Source organism: Martes martes, assembly GCF_963455335.1.
Source record: "Martes martes genome assembly, chromosome: 13".
Taxonomy (NCBI): Eukaryota; Metazoa; Chordata; class Mammalia; order Carnivora; family Mustelidae; genus Martes; species Martes martes.
In genome coordinates this window covers 83,011,455-83,030,847 of record NC_137901.1, presented here as the reverse complement: position 1 = coordinate 83,030,847, position 19,393 = coordinate 83,011,455, and the positions used below count along the sequence as shown (strand labels likewise).

At 56.8% G+C, this 19,393-nt stretch overlaps 2 protein-coding genes across 3 annotated transcripts in view; one reads left to right on the top strand and one right to left on the bottom strand.

Annotated features, from left to right (window-relative positions):
• DTX1 (deltex E3 ubiquitin ligase 1) overlaps positions 1-1,977 on the top strand; it is a gene marked incomplete at its 5' end in the record, with an annotated part of 32,518 nt that extends 30,541 nt beyond the window's left edge. Inside the window, one exon of one of the 2 annotated variants that reach the window (XM_080821674.1) lies at positions 654-1,977. In XM_080821674.1, coding sequence (XP_080677800.1) covers positions 654-878 — 225 coding nt within the window. In that variant the 3' untranslated portion in view covers positions 879-1,977. The remainder of the gene's footprint in view (positions 1-653) is intronic. The other variant, XM_080821673.1, reaches the window with a different exon arrangement.
• A 687-nt stretch (positions 1,978-2,664) lies between these two features.
• RASAL1 (RAS protein activator like 1) overlaps positions 2,665-19,393 on the bottom strand; it is a 28,370-nt gene continuing 11,641 nt past the window's right edge. Inside the window, exons 6-21 of the mRNA XM_080821592.1 lie at positions 17,341-17,422; positions 17,130-17,261; positions 15,377-15,465; positions 14,597-14,714; positions 14,315-14,468; positions 13,880-13,944; positions 13,420-13,532; positions 12,260-12,452; positions 9,272-9,409; positions 8,567-8,711; positions 7,184-7,356; positions 6,060-6,197; positions 5,833-5,968; positions 4,928-5,048; positions 4,017-4,093; positions 2,665-3,765 (exon numbers count right to left, since the gene is read on the bottom strand). Of these exons, the coding sequence (XP_080677718.1) occupies positions 3,626-3,765; positions 4,017-4,093; positions 4,928-5,048; positions 5,833-5,968; positions 6,060-6,197; positions 7,184-7,356; positions 8,567-8,711; positions 9,272-9,409; positions 12,260-12,452; positions 13,420-13,532; positions 13,880-13,944; positions 14,315-14,468; positions 14,597-14,714; positions 15,377-15,465; positions 17,130-17,261; positions 17,341-17,422 (2,014 nt within the window). The 3' untranslated portion in view covers positions 2,665-3,625. The remainder of the gene's footprint in view (positions 3,766-4,016; positions 4,094-4,927; positions 5,049-5,832; positions 5,969-6,059; positions 6,198-7,183; positions 7,357-8,566; positions 8,712-9,271; positions 9,410-12,259; positions 12,453-13,419; positions 13,533-13,879; positions 13,945-14,314; positions 14,469-14,596; positions 14,715-15,376; positions 15,466-17,129; positions 17,262-17,340; positions 17,423-19,393) is intronic.

Here is a 19,393-nt window from a genome sequence, read left to right as displayed (position 1 = left end):
TGGGTGCCCTGAGGGTGCAGGGGTGTGGGAGCTGGCCAGGGTCCCCCTCACCCCCAATCCCTGTTTCCTCTCTGCACCAACATCAACCACTACCCCCTAGTGCAAGTCCGGCCCTGCCAGTTGCGTCACACCCCGCATCTCATTTGCAGCTTGGTGAGGTCAAGGTCTTGACCCCATTTTACAGAAGTGTCCGACAGGCAAGTGACTTGCCCAAGGTCACACAGCTAGTAAGTGGGAGAGCCTGGATTTCACCCCATGCAGTCCGGGCTCTTCACCACCACACTCCCGACTGTCGGCGTCACTTCCTGTTTTTCAAGAGAAGTCAGACCTTCTGACTCTCATGGGAGAGCTCCAGAAGTCACCAAGTGGCTATTTAGTACACCAGATACGGCTGAGGGCCTTCCATTTGCGACCCAGATGAAACAGGCAGAGAGCCTGGAAAGAGCTCTTACTGGGAGCCCACCTAGGGACATGGCCAGGCTGGGTGGCCACTGGGAAGGCTGCAGGGCTTAGAAGGCACTAACGGAGCCACAGAGTGGCCAGGGAGGGAGGGAGGCTGGATTAGGGGGCGGGGGACGGGGGCTCCAGCCACAGGGTGGGGCTGCCGGGGCCCTCCCCTCACGCCCACACCTGCCCCGGTATCTGCCCACCAGGTGCTCAGGCTGCTCATCACGGCCTGGGAGCGGAGACTCATCTTCACCATCGGCACATCCAATACCACGGGCGAGTCGGACACCGTGGTGTGGAATGAGATCCACCACAAGACCGAGTTTGGGTCCAACCTCACAGGCCACGGCTACCCGGACGCTAGCTACCTAGACAACGTGCTGGCGGAGCTCACAGCCCAGGGCGTGTCCGAGGCTGCGGCCAAGGCCTGAAGCCCGAGGCTGCCCACCTTCCCTCTTGCTTGGCCCCCTGGTCCGGCACTTGCCTCCCTCCACCAGGTGTGTCCTGGTGGCCCAGGTTCAGGGCTGGGGAGGAGCCTGCGGAAGGAGCCAGAAGCATTCTGGAGATGTGGCTGGAGGTAGCTGGAACATGCTGGGAGGATGGCAGGCCAGCCAGCTCCGACTTGTAGCTCCCCGAGAGGGTGGCGGAGACAGTACCAGGAACCACAGCAACCTCCCTACCAAAAAGAAAGAGCCCCACCCCCTCACGCAAACACACGTGTCCTGTTGAACACATGCACGCACACCCACGTGCCTCTACTTACCCCCAGACTGGGGGGGAAGAGACAGACGACCCCTGTGATACTCCATATGGATTCCCATCTGTGTCTCTATCACATCAGTACAGGCTTGTCTGCAGGCAGGATTCAGGTCAAGCACCCCGGGGGCCTGCTGGGGCTCCAAGGGGTAAGGGGCCCTTGGGAAGCTCAGCCTCTCCCCGCCCCCCCCATCTCTGTCACCCATCTCTGCCACCCACTGATGGACAGTTGTGGGCCCATGAGGTAGAAGCCCCAGCTTAGTCAGCAGGTTTGCAAAGGGGCAGGCCAGAGAGAGGGGCGGCCCCTCGAGAGAGGGCCAGGGGGATCTTATTCTGTGCTGGTGTCTCCATCCTTCTGGGACTCTGACGTCCTTCTTCTCCCCTCCCATCCCCAGGCCTTCTGTCTGTCCCAGATAAAGGCACTGTCCTCCCCACCCCATCCTCTCCACCAAATGCTCCCAAACGTCAAGATCCAGAGGCTGGAGCTTTTGGCTTCAGGAGCAAGACGAGGAGGCCTAGCTTAGGCCAGCAGGTCTAAAAAGCAGACCGGACAGCAAAGAGTCCATTTTCCTTTCCTTGGGAGTGGGCAGTGGGGTGGCTGATGGTCTTGGCCAACCAGGGGCCTGTTGCCCAGGCAACTCACCAGCTCCGCCTCTGTTGATTGGCTGCCACGGTGGAAGTCAGCCAAGATTTAAAGGGACGCCAGCGATTGCTCTTTTGAAAACCTACCAGTCCCACTGTGGGTGGAGAAATAAATGGTCTTTCTCCTCCTCACTCAGTCTTTTCCTGCGGAGGGGTGGAGTGGGGTGGGTAGCTCTGTCCCTGGGGGGCCTCTGGCCCACCCCATCGGGGAGCTTGCAACAAAATGATGGCCCCAGGACCATTGCCCCTCTCAGCCTTGGGCAGCTGGAGATGAAGGGTCCCCATAATTCTCTAGTCTTAGGGCACACAGGGAGTGTGAAGGTGACAGAGGCAGGCCCTCCCAGCCCTAGTCCCCAAGAGGCGGGGCTGAAGGTGCTGTTCTCAGGCACGGCCCAAGGCAATGCACACAGCTGCTCCCTAGTAGAGTACTGGGAATGAGGGACCCCCCCCCCCACCACCCAACAGTACTGGGAATGAGGGAGTTGGGCTGGGAACTGAGAGCTTACGGAAAAACATGGACGAGCTGGGAGACACCGTGACTGGCTCCTCGAGCCCCAGCCCCTGCCCTAAGAAAGGAGGGCCCAGTTCTGTCTAGGGACAGATCCCAGGATCTGCAACAAGCTTCCTATCAGCAAGGCAGCATCCCAGGATGCTGGGTGGCGGAGGCAGATTCTGCGGCTCCAGGCGACCCCTGCTGGCCACGCTAGGGATAGCGCTGCATCTTCCTGGGTCCCCCTAATCTCCAGATACGCTTTGGTTTCTGTCCCACCCTCTAGTCACACAAAACCCAGAAATGAGTCCTTAGAGGCCCTTCCAGTTCTGCCAGTTGGGTGTTCCCAAATATTTTACCCTCTATGATTCATTCTCAAACAAAATCTCACTTCAAACCCCACTATACAAAATTGCCCAGCCCCGTGATCATCAAATCCTGTATTCGACCATATCACCAGGGAACTTGTTAAAAATCCTGGTCCATGTGCCCACACTCCTTCAGATTCTGATTCAGTAAACCTGGGTGGGGGCCGATAATCTGCATTTCTAGCAGACAACCTAGGGCGTGAGTTTTGGAGCACAGTCTAAGAAACACCTCCCTGGCTCCCAAACCAGTTCCATGGAACCCAGTTTGACAACCACACATCTAGACACTCCCTCATTTTATACAGCATGAACTGAGGCTCAGAGAGGGGGTCAGAACCTAGGCCAAGGTCTCCCAGGCTCCAAGGGTCTGAGTCTGGCACGCTGAGCTCCAAGCCTCCATTATTCCCAAGGGAACCAGATTCTGGAAGTTTGTGGTTAGGACTCTCGGCCAAGGCAGGGTTCAGGAGGATCAGTGAGGTTACACGTATTGGCAGACATGAAAACAGGAAGGGCTGAGCCTCTTTAGTGCCTGTCTGGGGCAACAAGGCCACGTGGGTGTCAGGGATTCACAGAGAGCTGTATCCAGCAGCTCAGGACCAGACGGGCCTGGTCGGTGTGGGTAGGAGCCAGTCTGGTTTAGCAGAGACCTTCCGCTGAGCCGAATGAGTCAGGCTCCTTATCCCATCCACTCCCATCTGCTTCAGCCCAGAGACTGAGATTCATTCAGTACAAAGGCCAGCCCCCTGCCACAGGGCTTCCGCGCCCGGGGTTCTGCACTTAGGGCACAGAGACTAGGAGATCTGCAGAAGCCTGCACCCTACAGCATCAATGAGGAACAGGACAGCCTCAAGACGCCAGGGTGCTCCGAGAGGGGGGTCCTCTGGTGCCTTCCTCCTCCTTCCATGCTGGTTCTGGCCTTTTCTCAGTGCCCGAGGGGGCTCAGGGCTGCCCTCTGCTGCTCCCGCTGCTGGAACTCTTCATGGGCTCTGTCCAGATCTTCGAGCACCTCCAGCAGGCGGGCAGCTGCCTCTCTGTGCCGGGCCAGGGCATCGGGACAGACCCCTGCGAGGGAGACAAGGAGCCACAGGGGCTCAGCCAGGCCTAGGCAGGCTGCCATAACCCAGACCCAGTGGCTTTCTCAGGCTCCAGGCTGGCCCTACGCCCTGAAAGCCCACACACTCCATCCCCCCATTCACCAAACTTGCTGGTGAACTGCGAAGGGGAGGGGAGTGGGGAAGGACATAGGTGTGTGTTTGGCAAGTTATGGCAAGTGGCCGAGATGGCAAAAAAACGGGACCTCCTTAGCCGCTCACCTTCCGTGGCCCCGGAGCCCTTCTCTGCGTCTGCCTCTGGACTGGAATCTATGTTGGGATCCTCCTGGAATTTCATCCTGGAAGTTGAAAGGGAGAAAGACAGGGTTGGTCCCTGACTCCCGATCTTATTCTCCGCCCCGGAGATTCTCTGCTGGTTGCAAGAGACATGACAGGTTCCCACCTGTCACCATCACCACCACCATCATCACAGCAAATACTTACAGAGTACCAGACACTATTATAAGCCATTCCCGTGTATTCTCATTTAAGTATCACAAAAGATGTATCCAAGGTAAGGACTTACTATTGGCTCCATTATACAGTCCACTGAGATACAGAGAGGTAAAGTAGCTTGCCTAAGGTTGCACAGCATAATAACCGTTGCTGTCTATGTGGTGACTGGGCATCTACAAAATGCCTTACCTGCATTAGCTCATCTGACCCCTCAGGACAACCGCAGGAGGAAGGTACTATTATTATCCCTGTTTTCCATATGAAGAAACAGAGGTACAGAGAGGGTAAGCAATGTGCCCGAGATCACACAGCCAGTAAGTGGCTAGCCCAGAATTCGAAACCAGACAGGCCAGTTTCAGAACCCACTCTAGAAGGAGCTGAAACAAATCGGTCACTGGGTAGCACTGAAGCCCACCAGGAAGGAAAAGGAACACATCCAAGGTCTGTGCCCGTGTCTCCAGGGACCCGGATATGAAAAGATCCAGGACACACTTCTGCACTGGGGCCTGCCCGAGGATGCCTCCCCGTCCTCCCCTTGAGCCTGCACGCCGTGCACCGGGAAGCTCAGCTGAAGCAGATGGAAAGAATGAATAAATGAACGTGGGGGGCCATGCTGGGCAGCTGGCCCGGCTGGCCATTGCGAGGGGCGGGAGGGGAGGCTGGGCAGGGGCACCCACCTGAGCTGGTCCCGCCCCAGGAGCAGCTGCCGGTACACCATCTGGATCTCAGCGTCAGGATCCAGCGGGTCGCTCCAGTCCCCCAGGGTGACGGCCGAGTGTGTGCGGCTGCAACCAGCAGCTGAGGGGGACACGGCGCCATCAGGACTGCCTCCTGTCACCCCCTCCAGAAGCCCCCGCTGCTGATGGTCCCCAAGCCCCGACCCTTCTGCCTCTAAACTCACTCTTCCGACCTACTTCCATCACGCCCCACTGCCTCTGCTCCCACCCAGCAGAGCGGTAGCCTCACCTCCTTCTAGCCTCCTCCCGCAGTCCGGGCTCCAGCCACGCAAACCCTTTGCAATCTTTCAGCCTCCCTCTGCCACCTCCGGGCCTTTGCTCATGCTCTATGCTCTGGCTACACTTCCTTACCCCATCCCTGTCTCCAACTTTGTTGCTTAACGCCTACTCTTCTTAGGTGACAGCACCTCCTCCAGGAAGGCCCCCTGATCTCCTACTCTGGGGCTGGGTCAGAGGCATTCTCTGGAGTCTCAAAAGCCTCATCTTGGTACTTAGAAGACTGTATTACAATTGTCTGATTATTCACTTGTCTTCCTCCAGAGCAAGCCTGATGTCTGTGTTCCACTAGATGCTTGGCACATAGTAGGTGCTTAAAAAAACAAGACCTCATATATACTGAGCACTACATGCTCGGCAGCGTTCTACGTGCTTTGTGTCTATCAACTCACTCGCTCCTCACAACCCTAGGAGGCAGGGACCGTCATCAACCCCGTTCCACGCTTCAGGAGACTGAGGCATAACGAGGTTAAGAAACTTGCCCCAGGTCGCACAGCGGCCAGAGGAGGTGGGGCATCCGCTGATTGACAGGTAGGGAGGGCCGAACCCGAGCCCACCCTGCCCCTCACCTGAGCGCTCAGCCTGGAGGCAGCAGGTCCAGCGCGAACTGCGGAAGGCACCAGGGTGGCAGGCGGCCAGCTTGTCCGGGTTGGGGGCGCTGGCCTTGCGCAGCGCTGACAGCCACTGGTTGAGCTCATTCACATTCTGCGGGAAGCCGGGGTGGGGGGAGGTGCGGGGGATGTCAGGGGTGCGGAACCTAAGGGATGCCCTCCGCCCCATCCTTGCGGCGCCTTACCTTGCACTGGAGGTAAGTGGTGTGCAGCACGCCAGCAGCGTCCTGCGTTAACACCTGCATCACGTGCGGCAGCTGGAAGGCGCCCTCGTCCACGCGCTCCACGGCACGGATGTGCGACACCGGGATGGAGGAGCGCATCTGGGAGACAGGTCTGTCGCTGCAGGGTGGGCTGGGGGCCGGGGTGGTGGCGCCCAAGGACAGCTTTCCTTTGGGGATGTTCCCCGGGGGTGTGTCTCTAATCTGGGCTCATGACCCCTGTCTCGAGCACTGAGTCCCCCAGTCCTGCCCCGTCTAAGGAAGCGCCGACTACCCGGGGAACCCGTGTCCATCACCGTCATCCATCCATCAGCCCAGCAACCATCGACATGGCAGACGGGATGTGCTTTCCAGCACTCCGCAGTTACCAACTAACACCAACTTCTGAGGCTGGGTCTGTGTGCCGAGGAGGAAACTGAGACCCAGGAGGACCCATGACCCTCCTGAGGTCACTCAGCTAGTAGAGCCAGAGTTGAAAACCAGGGAGTGAAACTCTGGACTCTATGCTTTGCTGACGAAGTGGGAATAATGAGCAAGCAGGCCCTGTCCGGTGTTAGCTGTCATGCACCGACGTGCAGACACAGAAATGCGTACACACCAGCAGGTGCCTGAGTTCTGCTGCATTTCAGTGGCAACCCTACGAGAACAAGGATCCTATGCCTTGTTTAGTGCTGTATGTCCAGCGCCTAGAACACTGCGTGGTATGCAGGAGGCATTCAATCATTGTTTGATGAATGACTGAGTAAACAAGTGGCTGTGTGTGTGTGTGTGTGTGTGTACATAGACATCCAGGCGGGGACCTCTGGGCGAGCAGATCCAATTTTATGTGAACAAGATAGCACCAGCTAAAGGACGTCTGATGGTGTGTGTGCAGGCGGATGCCTATGTCTGTCCTGTGCCCACACTGGCCCAAAGGTGTGAGCAGAGCCTGGCCTGAGACTTTGGACTTGCTAAGTCCTTGCTCCCTCCCGGACCTCAGTTTCCCCCTGCTTACAGAGAGGCGGCTCAGGGAGGGAGGCCGCAGCTGGAAACCGCCTCCCCGCGCCCCCCGCCCCCCCCCCCGCCCCGGCTGTGGGCTGGAGCCCCACCTGCCACTCAGGACTCTTGGAGTAGGAGAGCGCCTCCCCGCTGAGCCAGAAGTACCGCTTCTTGAAGGCGAAGCGGGTGGTCAGGCTGGCGGGCTCCTCCTTGCGCTTCAGCAGGTAACCTTCACGGACGATCACCGAGGGGGCCACCAGGGCCCTGGCTGGGCCCCCAGCCACTGGGAAATGGGGGGGGGGACAGTGAAACCCTCATATCCAGGCTCAACTTGCCCTGCCCGCGTGCCCAGGTGCCTCTATGGACGAGCATGACTCTGCCCCCTAGAGGCAGGAGGGTGAACAACAGGACCGCTGCAGACGGCTCCTGCCCTTAGAGAGTGGATCATGGAAGGTGGGGCCGGAAGCAGCACAAAGTAGACGTCCCTCTCCTGAAGCTCTGTAGTCAGTGGTGCAGGCAATCAGCAGAGGGGCATGCCTCATGAAGTCAGTCCAGCGAGTACATGGGATCTAGCCCCCCTTCTGTGGGGGGTGTTCCTCCCCAAGGTCACAGGGACCCTGCCATGCCACAACAGGGGCTCCACATTCTGACAGGTTCCTCTTATGCGACTTGGACCCAACTATATCATGCACTGGGCCCTATACTGTGATACAGACTTAGCCCCAACTCTTCTGCTTAAAAAACTGTCCCAGGCTCCATTTCACTCCCCATCAAAGCCCAGCTGCCTGTGAAGCCCCCCTACAGTCTGGCCCCCACCTCTCCGTTGTGCCCCCTCATTCCCTCTTCTACATTGGCTCCTCCCTATGGTTCCCTGTTCGCCACCTCAGGACCTTCGCACATGCTGTTCCCAGCCTGGAATAGTTTTCCCTGGGATCTTCATGGCTTGCTCTCTGTCCTCCTTGGGTCTTTGCTCTGATAGCACCCAAGTGAGGCCATTTCTGGCCACCACACCTAAAATCTCAACCTGTCACCCCACCCCAAAATTCTCTTCCTTCCGTTATTTTTTCTCCCTACACAATCACTCCTGAACATACTGTACTATTTGCTAACTCCTCTTGCCTTTAGCCCATGGTCCCTGCTAGAACAAAACTTCCATGAGAACAGGAGTTTCTTCTGTCTTGTCCACCGCTATTTCCCCAGCACCTGGAACACTGTCTAGTAAGCACTTAAGAGATATTTTTTGGTTGTGTGCGCACCATGCAACAGCACCCACACACATCTCCACATTGGCTGGGATAGCCTGGAGGACGGGGCCTGAGCTCTGTTCATCTCTGGGACCTAGCACAGGAGGGGCCAGGAAATGTTCGTTGACTGACTAGCTGACCCACAAGTCCACAGTCTCAGTACTGGGGTGGGGTTGTGGGAGGGGGAAGGGCAGGTCCCAAGGGTCTACAGAGTGACAAGCCAGATGTGGCAGGAACGCAGGGACTCACCCTCCTCTCCATCCACATCCACCAGCTCGTCCAGGAAGTGTCTCACACGTGAGATACTCTGTAGCAGGAAAGGGTGGAGGGGGGCCATCCATAGCTCCTTGCCCTGGCCCAGCTGCTGGCCCAGGTTTCCAATGCTCTGCACAGCCTGGAGTAAAGAAGCAAGGGATGCCAGGGCCAAGGTCACTGCTGGGGGAAGGGCTGCCTGCGGACCCAGAGCAGAGCCCCTGAGTCCTGACTCTCAAATCAGTGCTCAATGAAAGGGGAAGACTCATAGCAGCACCTGCTTCGAACAATATCTACCCCTCCCTGTGGACAGATGTGCACCCCCAGTGCCCTTACTCTGTTCCCTCCAGAGCTCGATTCCCCTACTAAGGACTGCCCTATCCTATCATGCATACTTTGGAGCCCATCAGAACCTCAAAATATGGCCACTTTGCAAAGGATGGTCTAATTCACACTAAGGTTTAAGTGACTACTAGCCCGCTTCCCACTTTGGTCCTGGAAGGGTAGGGTTTTCATTTTAAGAGACAAAATTAGAGAACATGTGAACAAATGCCTTCACATTCAGGATGGAAGGCTAATGGGTGTTTCAGATGGATTTCTCTGGGTGTCATTTGGGTCTTCTGTCAGTTTGGCTTTCCACCTCTGTTCCTATGCTTTTCCCTGGCTAAGAACCCCCAGGCTGTGGGACTCCACTTTTGGCACCTTGGCAAGCAGTAGCAGTGAGCGGCTGGTCTGGGGATCTGCATGCTGGTCCCAGAGGTCAAACAGCTTTGGAGTGAGGATGGCAGGTGCAAAGAATCGCAGGAAGAGAAAGCCACTTATGGCCAGGTACTTCACATCCTGCCAAGAGGAGCAGCAGGTGAGAGGAGCCCCCAAGGACCCACTTCCCAGATGGGGAAACTGAGGCAGGAAGGACTATAGATTGGTCGTGCAAGGGGAAGTGGGATGGGAGATGGGCCAGAAGACCATACTGGTCTGCCAAGATGGCTTTTTCTCTCTGGACCTCAGTTTCGCCACCTGGAAAATAGAGTAACAATACCAATCCTGCATGATCAGCTTTAGCCCAACATCCTCAGAATCTGCTTTGTTCCAAGCACCGCGCTAAGGGCACAGCCCTAGAAAGGAAGCAGCATCATTATTCCCCTTTTACAGATGACGAAGCAGAAATTCAGAGATGCCAAGTGACTGGCCCAAGATCACACAGCAGATGAGTGGTGGAGGCAGAACTTGATCTCCAGACCTATGATTTATTTTATTAATAGCACCGTGCCAGATAACTGGCCATACATTTGTTTATTTCATACTCACCCTGGGAGGGATTCTATATCCATTTTACAGGGAAGACAACTGAAGCCCAGAGAGAGGTCACCTGCCCAAGGCCACACAGCTGTAAATGGCAGAGCTAAGACTTGAACCCAGGTAGGACCGGAGGCCTCGGCTCTTCATCACCCTCTCCTGCATCCGACCCTCGCTACTGCACACCGCTTGCTGAGTGTCAAGAACTCATCTGAACTGCTAACCATCCCCTGGAGTAGGTACTCTTGTCCCTATTTTCTGGACGAGGACACAGGCTCAAGAGTGAACCCAGCCCAGCTGGCTCCTGAGCCTGTCCTGTGTGCGCTCCCCGCCCCAGCCTCTGCCTCCTACAAACTGTAAAGGGCGGTGCCCCCCTGTGTGAGTCCCGGGCCTGGCCCACCTGCAGGTGAGTCCCGGGCCTGGCCCACCCACAGCGCCAGCAGAGGCAGCTCAGAGAGAGGGCGTGCCTTTATCCTGGGTGCATCTGGCTCTCCCCAGATCACTCCCCACCTACCTTTCACACTTGCCCGGCTATATTTAGCCCGAGAATGTGCGCCAGTATTTATTTAGGGGCCGTATTCACACTCGAGACAATACCCTCCCTGGGTGCGTGCCAACTTCCTATGGCACCTCCGCGCTGACAGTGAGCCCTGGCGACAGCCAGGTCCCTAACGCTGCCCAAAAGGAGGGTCTCTGCCCCTAGCCCCGCCCTCATCTGGGACCTGAGCTGCCCCCAAGGCCACCACCCACCTCCCATCTGCCGTATTCCAGGGTAATTTTAGTCTTTGACATCAGCTCTGACTTCCTTTCTTAAGGAGGAGGAACAGGTGTCAGAGCAGCAGAGAAAGGAGTTCCCCTGGGTTTCTGTGACCCCATTCACCCTTGTGGGCCTGAGAAAGTCCCTGCTCCCTGCCCATGGCCTCTGCCCACCATGGGAGCTGAGGACTGGAGGGCACTCGGGAGTCACACTGGGTCCCTCATAAGGACCAGGCTGTCTAGGGAGCTGGCCTCCCCTCTTCCCTTCCCTCCTCCCTGCCACACTGTGTCCCACTTAGCACCTGCAGCCCAGGCGAGAGCCTGGCAAAGTGGGGCATAAATCCAGTGAGGTCCCAGTTTGGAGGCCCAGAGCTCACTCCTCAGCGGGGGCCGAGGGGAGAAGGGAGAAACCCCTGCTGGGAGACCAGAGGCCTCGCTCTGGGTCCACAATCCTTGGCCAAGGCTCTTTACCTCTCTGGGCCTCAGTTTCCCCACCTGTAAACAGAACGTGGAGAGAAGTGTGGCGTAATCAAGGGCTCTTAACTCGAGCTCTAGGGACTGGGCCGTTACATCTCTAACACTGAGCAGATCTCAGATTTTTCTGCAAAGTGAACCCCCAGTCCGCGTTTCTATGACATCAGCACTGTGTAAGAGTTAGCCTGATGTGACGCCATTTGTAAGGCAGGGCAAAAACAGCCACGTGGAAGGGATGCCGACCATTACACCAGGGGGGCTCCACTGGGTAACCCTTGGACCAGTCCAGCTGCAAACGTGTAACAGCTGGCTCAAAGCGTTGTTGTGTTGTTGTCGTTGTCATTAGGCGAATTAGTGCCAACATTTAAAAAAATGAGAGACTTCACATAAAATCCAGAAGGTTGCCTTTAGAAAAGAAACTCTCATGATCTGGCAATACTGGGTCCCCATTCCTACATGGCAATGACTGACCGTCTGGAGTGGCCCCCTTAAGACCAGCCGTGGGAGTTCCAGCTTGCCCAAGTCCCTACCACTCCCTGCCGCCCCACACCGGCCTCATGCCTTCATTCAGCTCACCTGCCCGAGGTAGTCCCTGGGGTCTCAACTCTTAAGTCAACAGTGGCAGAGCACGAGCACATGTGGGGGTTTATCTGGGGCTATTTTGGGTGTCTGCTACAGAGCACCTACTGGCATCAGTGGGCTCGCTCGCTCTCAGGTGCTCTCACTCCCTCTTGCTCACACTCTCTTTCTGAGAGCTGCATTTAAGATGCACTCACTTTGTGCCAGCCTGCCTAGACATGTGCCAATCCCAGCATCACAGGACTCAATCTCTCTGGGCCTCTGCTTCCTACTCTGGGAAATGGAAGAATATCGGTGCCCGTCCCATCGGGTGGCTATGACAAGGCAAGGAACACGTACAAGTAGGTCTGACCCCCGGTGAGGGCTATATAGAGCAGGAGCTGCTGTCACTACTCTTACCACCACCCCTGGATCCCAGACCTTGCCGGGAATACCATCCCCACTTCCGACAGGACTCATACTTGAGCGTGAGCAGCCCAGGTTCTGTCCCCCACCCCACCCCGCCTCCCTCTGTGACCCTGGACAAGCTACCGCCCCTCCCCAGCCTCAGTCTCCCCATGTGCTCCATGGGGACACGTGGCCCACCTCATGCTCCACCTGGGGGAAGCGCTCCTTCACGCATTGGTGCAGCTGCTTGAAGGCAAGGCGCATGGCAGGCGGACAGCGCCCCACGGAGCCCACGATGGCGTCCACGATGGGCCCCAGGTAGCCCGTCAGCAGCCCCAGGCTGGCGTCCCGCACGTGCTCCTCCGAGGGTGTGCCCTTGAAGGAGATTCTCCTGGGGAAACAGAGGGGCTGTGCCTCTGAGCCCAGCATCTGTCTGCTCAAAACCCTCCACCAGCCCCCACTGAGCTGAGAGCACCCACCTTCCCAACCTCCCCTCCTACCATTCCCGCCAGGCTTCTGGCTGCTTCTCAAACATGCTGAGCTCACTCCTGTCGCGGAGACTTGTCCACGCTGTTCCCTCAGCCTGAGACACTCTGGCACCCACATTCAGCTTAAATGTCCCCTCCTCTAAGGGGCCATCCCTTCCCCATCACACATCATTACAGGACATGTCGGCAGGGACGTGCCGGACACACGCTCCCACCTCAGGGCCTTTGCACATGCTCTTCCCCCTGCCCGGGATACTCTTCCACCAGATGTGCATGCCTCCCTCCCTCCTCTCCTTCAAGTCTCTGCTGAAAGGTCCCCTGCTCCATGAGACTGTCCCTCTGGCCACCGCTTGAAACACTGCAAGTCCCTGCTCTGTTCCTGGCACTTCCACAACCCTTCCCTGCTCTAGCTCCCTCCATTCCCCTGACGACCTTCAATAACCTTTTTTAGCTGGCTTGCTACCTCTCCCTGGAAGACGGATTTGCGTCCACATACTCCCTGCTCTGGACCAGCATTCAGCCAGTGCCTGAACGATAGGTTCTCAACCATTGTCTGGTTGAGTGGATGCTGGAATGACACTCTTCTACCTGTCCCTTCTTTCTTGTTCCCACACAGGTGTAGGGTCTGTCTTGCCCACCTCAGAGTTGGGTTTCGAACCCAGGAGCTCAGTTTCAGGGTCCTGCCCATCCCCATACACGACACAGCCCGAGGATCGCCATGCTCCCAGTGAGGCTTTCTGCTGGAATGCGGAGCTCCTGGGCCACCGCTCCGGGGCGGGGGGGCATTAGCACAGACCCAGCCTGGCCAGGCTCTGGGCAGACCAGGGGGCTGCCAGGGGGGTTGGGGTGCACCCCTGAGGCGTTGCTCACCTGGTGCGGCCCAGGTCCATCTTGCACGGGTCCAGCTCCATGTACTTCTTTTCCTCGAAGACGCGGTGAATCACCGGCTTCAGGACCTCGTGCAGGTAAGGCATGCCCACGAGCTGGGGGCAGGGGGACCACGTGGGACGGGGGCGAGCGTGAGATCAGGCGTGCCCACGAGTTGGGGGCAGGAGGCACCGCATGGGATGGGGCGGAGCGTGAGGCCGGGTGTTCCCAGCAGCCGGGAGAGGGGGGACATGCAGGGAGAGGCTCAGAGCAAGGCCGAGGCATGCCCAAGAGCGGGAGTGGGGGCGCTATCTAGGTGAATCTCAGGGTGAGGCCAGGCATCAGCCGCCAGCAGCCCGGCTCGGCCACCCTGAGCCAACTGAGGCCGGCCAAGCTCTGGGGTCCCAAGAAGCACAGAAAAGGAGAAAAAGCTGCAGCCGAGCCCCGGGCTTTGCCTGCTCACCTTCATGAACTGTTCCATGGCCTTGGATGCCAGGGAGTTAGAACGGAAGAGGGTGTTGGGGTCAGCTGGGAGGACAGAGGGAAGTGTTTGCTGGGGTTTGGGGCCGGATCCACCTCACCCCACCCACCCAAGGTGGGAGTCATGATTCTTCCAGCCTCAGGAATCAGGCAGAGCTGCAGCATCAACGCCATTCACGGTCCAGGGGTACAGAGAGGTTCAATGAGCGGCCTAAGGTCACACAGCTCAAGAGTAGCGAAGCCAGCACCTGAATTCAAGGCTGCATCCCCAGAGGGCTGCTGGTGCCAGGCATAGGGACCCCCCCACCCACACATCTAGGAGCCCTTGACCTCTGCCTGAAGCACCCATTTCTCCCTGAGAGACCCGTGTGGACCCATCCCTGGGGTGTGATGTCTGAGGCTCATGCGGGCAACTCACTGGTCCGGGCAACCTCACGCCGGGTGAGATAGTCCAGAAAGGGCCCGGCCAGGCCTTGGCCAAGAAAGAGCTTCACCAGCTTGGTGGCAAGGTCCTGGCGGCAGTCCCCCAAGGTCAGCTCCTCCAGCATGGCCAGGGGACTGGCAGCATCCTCCTGGGCAAGGACAGGAGGCAGGAGAGGTGGCCCAGGGCCCTGGGACCCCACAGCAGAAGAGCCCTGGGAGGGGTCCCTGTAGCAGGGGGAGGCTATCATCTGGATCACAGTGGAATGGATGCACCCACCTCTGCTGGGCCCAGCACAGATGCCATGAGCAGCTCCGTGAGTGGCTGGTAGTACTGGGAAGGGAGGACGCGGTCCTCGATGAGGCGCACCTTCAGCCGCAGTGCGCCCAGGGTCCCCCTGGCCGGGGTCAGGTCGCGGGTGAGGGAACAGTGAGTATGTACGCGCAGGCGCGGATGGCCGAGAGAGACAGGTGCAAACACAGATAAGGAGCATGGATGTTAGCAAAACAAGGCAGATGGGGACAGCTGTGGGCAGGTGGGTACCAATACTGATGGGGATACACAGAACGGATGAGTGCAGACAGTGTCAACACATAGGACGGGTGTGGAAGGACGTGGCCGGCGTCAAAAAACATGTACACTGTGAACGGATAGTGGGGGCAGGTGTGGATGGTGTAGCCCGATGCAGGCAAGTGTGGACAGGTGAACAGATGTTGAGAGGGACACACAGGAATGGACAGGTAAAGTCGATGTAAGCCGTGTGGCCATTGTAAGGCCAGGGTGAACAGGTGTGCACAGGCACGGAAGGACCCAGGGTTCGGAACATGCATCGACTAGTGTGAGCTGATATGTTCATGTGCAAACAGGTGGGTGAGTATGAGGTGAACTCCTTTGGACATAAGTACACACATATTGTAAGACTTGTGTTAAATAAGGGAACGGAGTGACATGGTGACAGCCTGGGGGCTGACATGGGCACCCCACAGGACCTGCCCACAAGCTGAAGATGGCAGTCACCATGAGTTCAGCCCGGCCACCTCCCTCCACACCCACACTTACCCAGAATCCTCCTCGGCTCTGGGAAAGGGCAGGAGACGGAACCAGCCACTGGGGGCGTTCTGCTGCAGGACCCGTGGGGGGAATTCCACCTGCGGGGGGACACGCAGACTCTCAGATGAACCTGAGCTTGCCAGGCCTAAGGCCCCACCCAGGCCTAGAAGATCTCAGACTGCTCACCCAAGCAGGGGAGGCCTGGCCTGCCAGGGGCCACCTCCTCTCCACTACCATACCCCCGTCAATGCAGCCGCAGATACAATCCCTCCCCCAGCCCCAAATTATTAGCTCCTGCCCTGACACTGAGGGCCTGCAGCCACCACTCAATTTACACTTGGGGAAACTGAGGCTTGGAGAGACGGAGTGACTTGTCCGAGGTCACACAGCTGCTAGAGACCAAACATCTAGACTGAGGACATTTTCAGCTCTTTCTGGGGACACACGTCACATCTGTCTGAAAGCTTAAAGATAGTCCCAAAGGGCCCTGAACCCCCACCGCCTCTCTTCTAAAATAACTTCATAAAGATGTAATTTGCATCCCATACAATTCACGTCTTTAAAGTGTGTAGTTCAATGGTTTTTGGTCTACTCACAGAGCTGCGCAACCATCACCATTAACTTCAGAACATTTTCTGTCTGCCCCCCAAACACCTGCGCTCAGTGGCTGTCAGTCCCCGTCTCCCACCCCCGCCACCAGCTCCAGGCCACCACTGACCTACTTTCTGTCATTACACAGTCACCTACTCCAGACATCTCATCTAAACGAAACCATGTTTCTAGGATTCATCCTCATTGTAGCAGGTGCCAGGACCTCATTCTCTTTCATGGGTGAGTAATATTCCATTGTAAGGACTGGCCACATTGTATCTACCCATTAACTGTGGAGGGACATTTGGGTTGTTTCCACTCTTGGCTCTCATGAACAACGCTGCTGTGAACACCTTCATGTATGAGCTTCTGGGTGGACATGTGTTTTCATTGATCTTTGGTGCATGGCCAGGAGTGGAGTTGCCAGGGCATGGGCAGACGGCCTTAAACCATTTGAGGAATGGCCAGACTGTTTCCCAAAGTGGCCACTCCATTTACTCCTCTGCCCCCTTCCCCGCTGGCTGTGCATGACCAAGCCGACCCATAACTTGCTCTAATCTTGCCTCCTTTTAAAAACTGTTAGCCCTGACTATACATCCATTCCCACTGAGAGGCAGGGCAGTCACACCCATTTTACAGATGTGTAAACTGAGGTTCTAAGAGAAAGATCTTGAGCCCGGTGCTTCCCGGGGGAGGGGTTAAGGGCTGGGATTCTGGAGTCAGAGAAACCTGAACTCAGATTCTGGCTCTGCCCTTTCTTGGTCATACAACCTCGGGAAAGCCGCTCAGCTTCTCTGAATGAACCTCAGTTTCCCCATCTATAAAATGCAGACAACAGTCCCAGCCTCACAGAGTGGCCATGAGGGGTACATGAGCGAGATTATGCTAGAAAAGCACTTAGCACGTGGTCATACTGAGTCCTCTTATCCCAGAATGAGAATCTGGGCCCACCCTGTGACCTTGGGTAGGTTCCTGCCCCTTGGAGAGCCTCTGTCTCCTCACCTGCACAATGGGGCAATGGGACTGCATCACCCAGACCTGGCCAAGAGCCAGCTGAGACAGCTTTCACATCTATCCTTCCAGATCCCAGGACGCACAGCCCATCTCCCCTCCCCTTCCCTCTTGGAGGCAGTGGGGAGCCATGGAGGGTGTCAGGGGAGGGGGCGCTCACCATACCCAAGAAGTCATTCTTGCCCACCATGTCCCAGTCCCAGAGCTCCACCCGCAGCGGGGCTGGGGCTCCCGGCATCTCCCGCAGCTCCAGCACTTCATCCCAGTGTGGGAAGCGAGTCTTCTTGATGGTCTGGGGGAAGGGGCGGGAGGGAGAGCTGAGGAGGGCCCGCCTCCGTGCCCACCCCTCCCCCATCCATGCCACCACTCACTGATGTCTCCACGCTCTGGCTGCCCCAGAACACACGTGCGAATGGGTCAGATGTGCCGGTGATATCTCGGGGGGCCAGGTCCCTGCAGACAGATGAGGAAAGGAGCAAGGGACACAGGACCTTTGACAACCAAGACCCAAGCCGGACCTTGGAAAGGGGGTCAGGATAGATCATTCAAAGGCCTCTGGCCTCCACTGTAGGGACCCAGCCAGGAGCACCCTTCACCCTGCCCAGCCAAGCCCAGTATCTTCCTGTTGACCAGCGCTACCCTAGGAGGAAGCCCTAGTGTGCCCCTATCTTCCAGATAAAGAAATTGAGGCACGAGAAGGTCAAGTCCTAAATCACAAAGTCCAGGATGTGAAGATTCAGTGGGGAGTTGGAAGAGAGCCTCAGTTTCTCTGGAGCCCCCGGGGAGGGAGACCGGATGCCAGGCTCAGAGCCTGGCTCCACCACTCATTGGCTGAGTGACACTGGGAAAAGTCCCTTCATGACCCCGAGCCTCAGTTTCCTCATCTGGAAATTGGAAATAATAACAGATCAACCTCACGGGGCCAAGGCTTAAATGACATGACGTATATAAAAGGCTTAGCATAGCAGCTGGTGGGATGTGAGTGCTCGCTCATTCATTAATTCACTCATTCAACAAATACTCATATCCGCACCCTGCCTAGGACCCAAGAAAAGGCTTGAGGCAAGGACCCCCTGTCTCTGGTTGCCATGACAACCCTGAAGTCTCACCTCAGACAGCTTCCCCAATCCCTCCTTCCTGAAGTCCCCCAAATCCAGTGACAGCCCCCCACCAGGGGCTGCTTGCTTCCTCCTGCTGCTCCTCTCCCACCCCTGCTTGGCATCCAAAGCCTTCTTTGGTTTCCTAGGAGCCAGCCCAGTTGCTAAGCGACAGCAATCAGTCCCTCTCCTGCTTACAAGGCTCCTGCACAGCCTTGTGGCTGGGGAGGAGGCCGCTGGCACAAAGCAGATGAGGAGCCCCCTGTCCCATGCTCAGTGCTTTTGCCTATCCAGACTTCGAGGAGCCCCAGCTGGCAACAGAAATCTGGAGATGGTGAGAGAGGCACAGAGAGGGCAAGAAAAGGCTTTAAGGTCACACAGCAAAGCAGAAATAGAGATTCTCCACAACCTGAGTGAGGACTGGTCTAAAAGTGAGGGTTGGGGGAGTAAGGTGTGAAAACAAGACAGAAAGATGGGAGATGAGGGAGGGAAGGGAGGGGAGTATTTAAGGAAGCAGAATGATGGGGGAGCTGAGGGAGAGAGGAGGGGATTACAGAGTGATAAATAGGCAGGAGGGGAGATGGATATCCATGAGCTGGTGCCCCTGGAGGGTCATCTGTGGGTTTTGCTGGTCCTGCATCCATCTTCCTTCTCCTCTTTCTTTGGGACAGGACCTGCCCCTCTCTCACACTCCCAGCTCCCATAACTTAGGTAGGCTGAAACCTCTTCCCACTCCAGGAGTGGGTGTGGGACTCAGGCCTGACCCATCAGAGTCCAGGTAATTAGTTCAGAGATTGGTATGTGCCCCAGATTTGGCCAATAAGAATCAGTCCCAGGACATTAGTTGGAAATAATGAAGGAAATTTCTTTTTCAGTTGGACCTACCAAGTTGGTAGGATGCCTTCCTGAGACTGCTGGGGTCCTCTTTGTCCACACCTGGAGAGAGACTGCCTGAGACTGAAACTAACACAAAAGATAGCCGTGAAATCTGTCTCTAGATTCCTCATCTCACTGTTTGAGCACCTGGATCCAGCCGTACCTGTAGCTGCATGTCATTCATATAAGCCAATCTGCTTAAACTGGTACAAATTGGGTATCTACCACTTACAATTTGATTAATACACCTCCACACTTTTTCTGGCCATCCTGAGTGTCTGACCTCTGGCTGCTGGTCACTGAGGACCCAGCAAGGATTTTGCTTGTGCTCTGACCCCAAGAACTTGCAAACCTGGTGAACTTGGACTGTTTGCCTGCAAGGGATCCTGGTTGTGAGCCCAGAAGTGCCCCAGGAGTGAGGTGGTCTCAAAAGCCAACACAACTAGAGAAT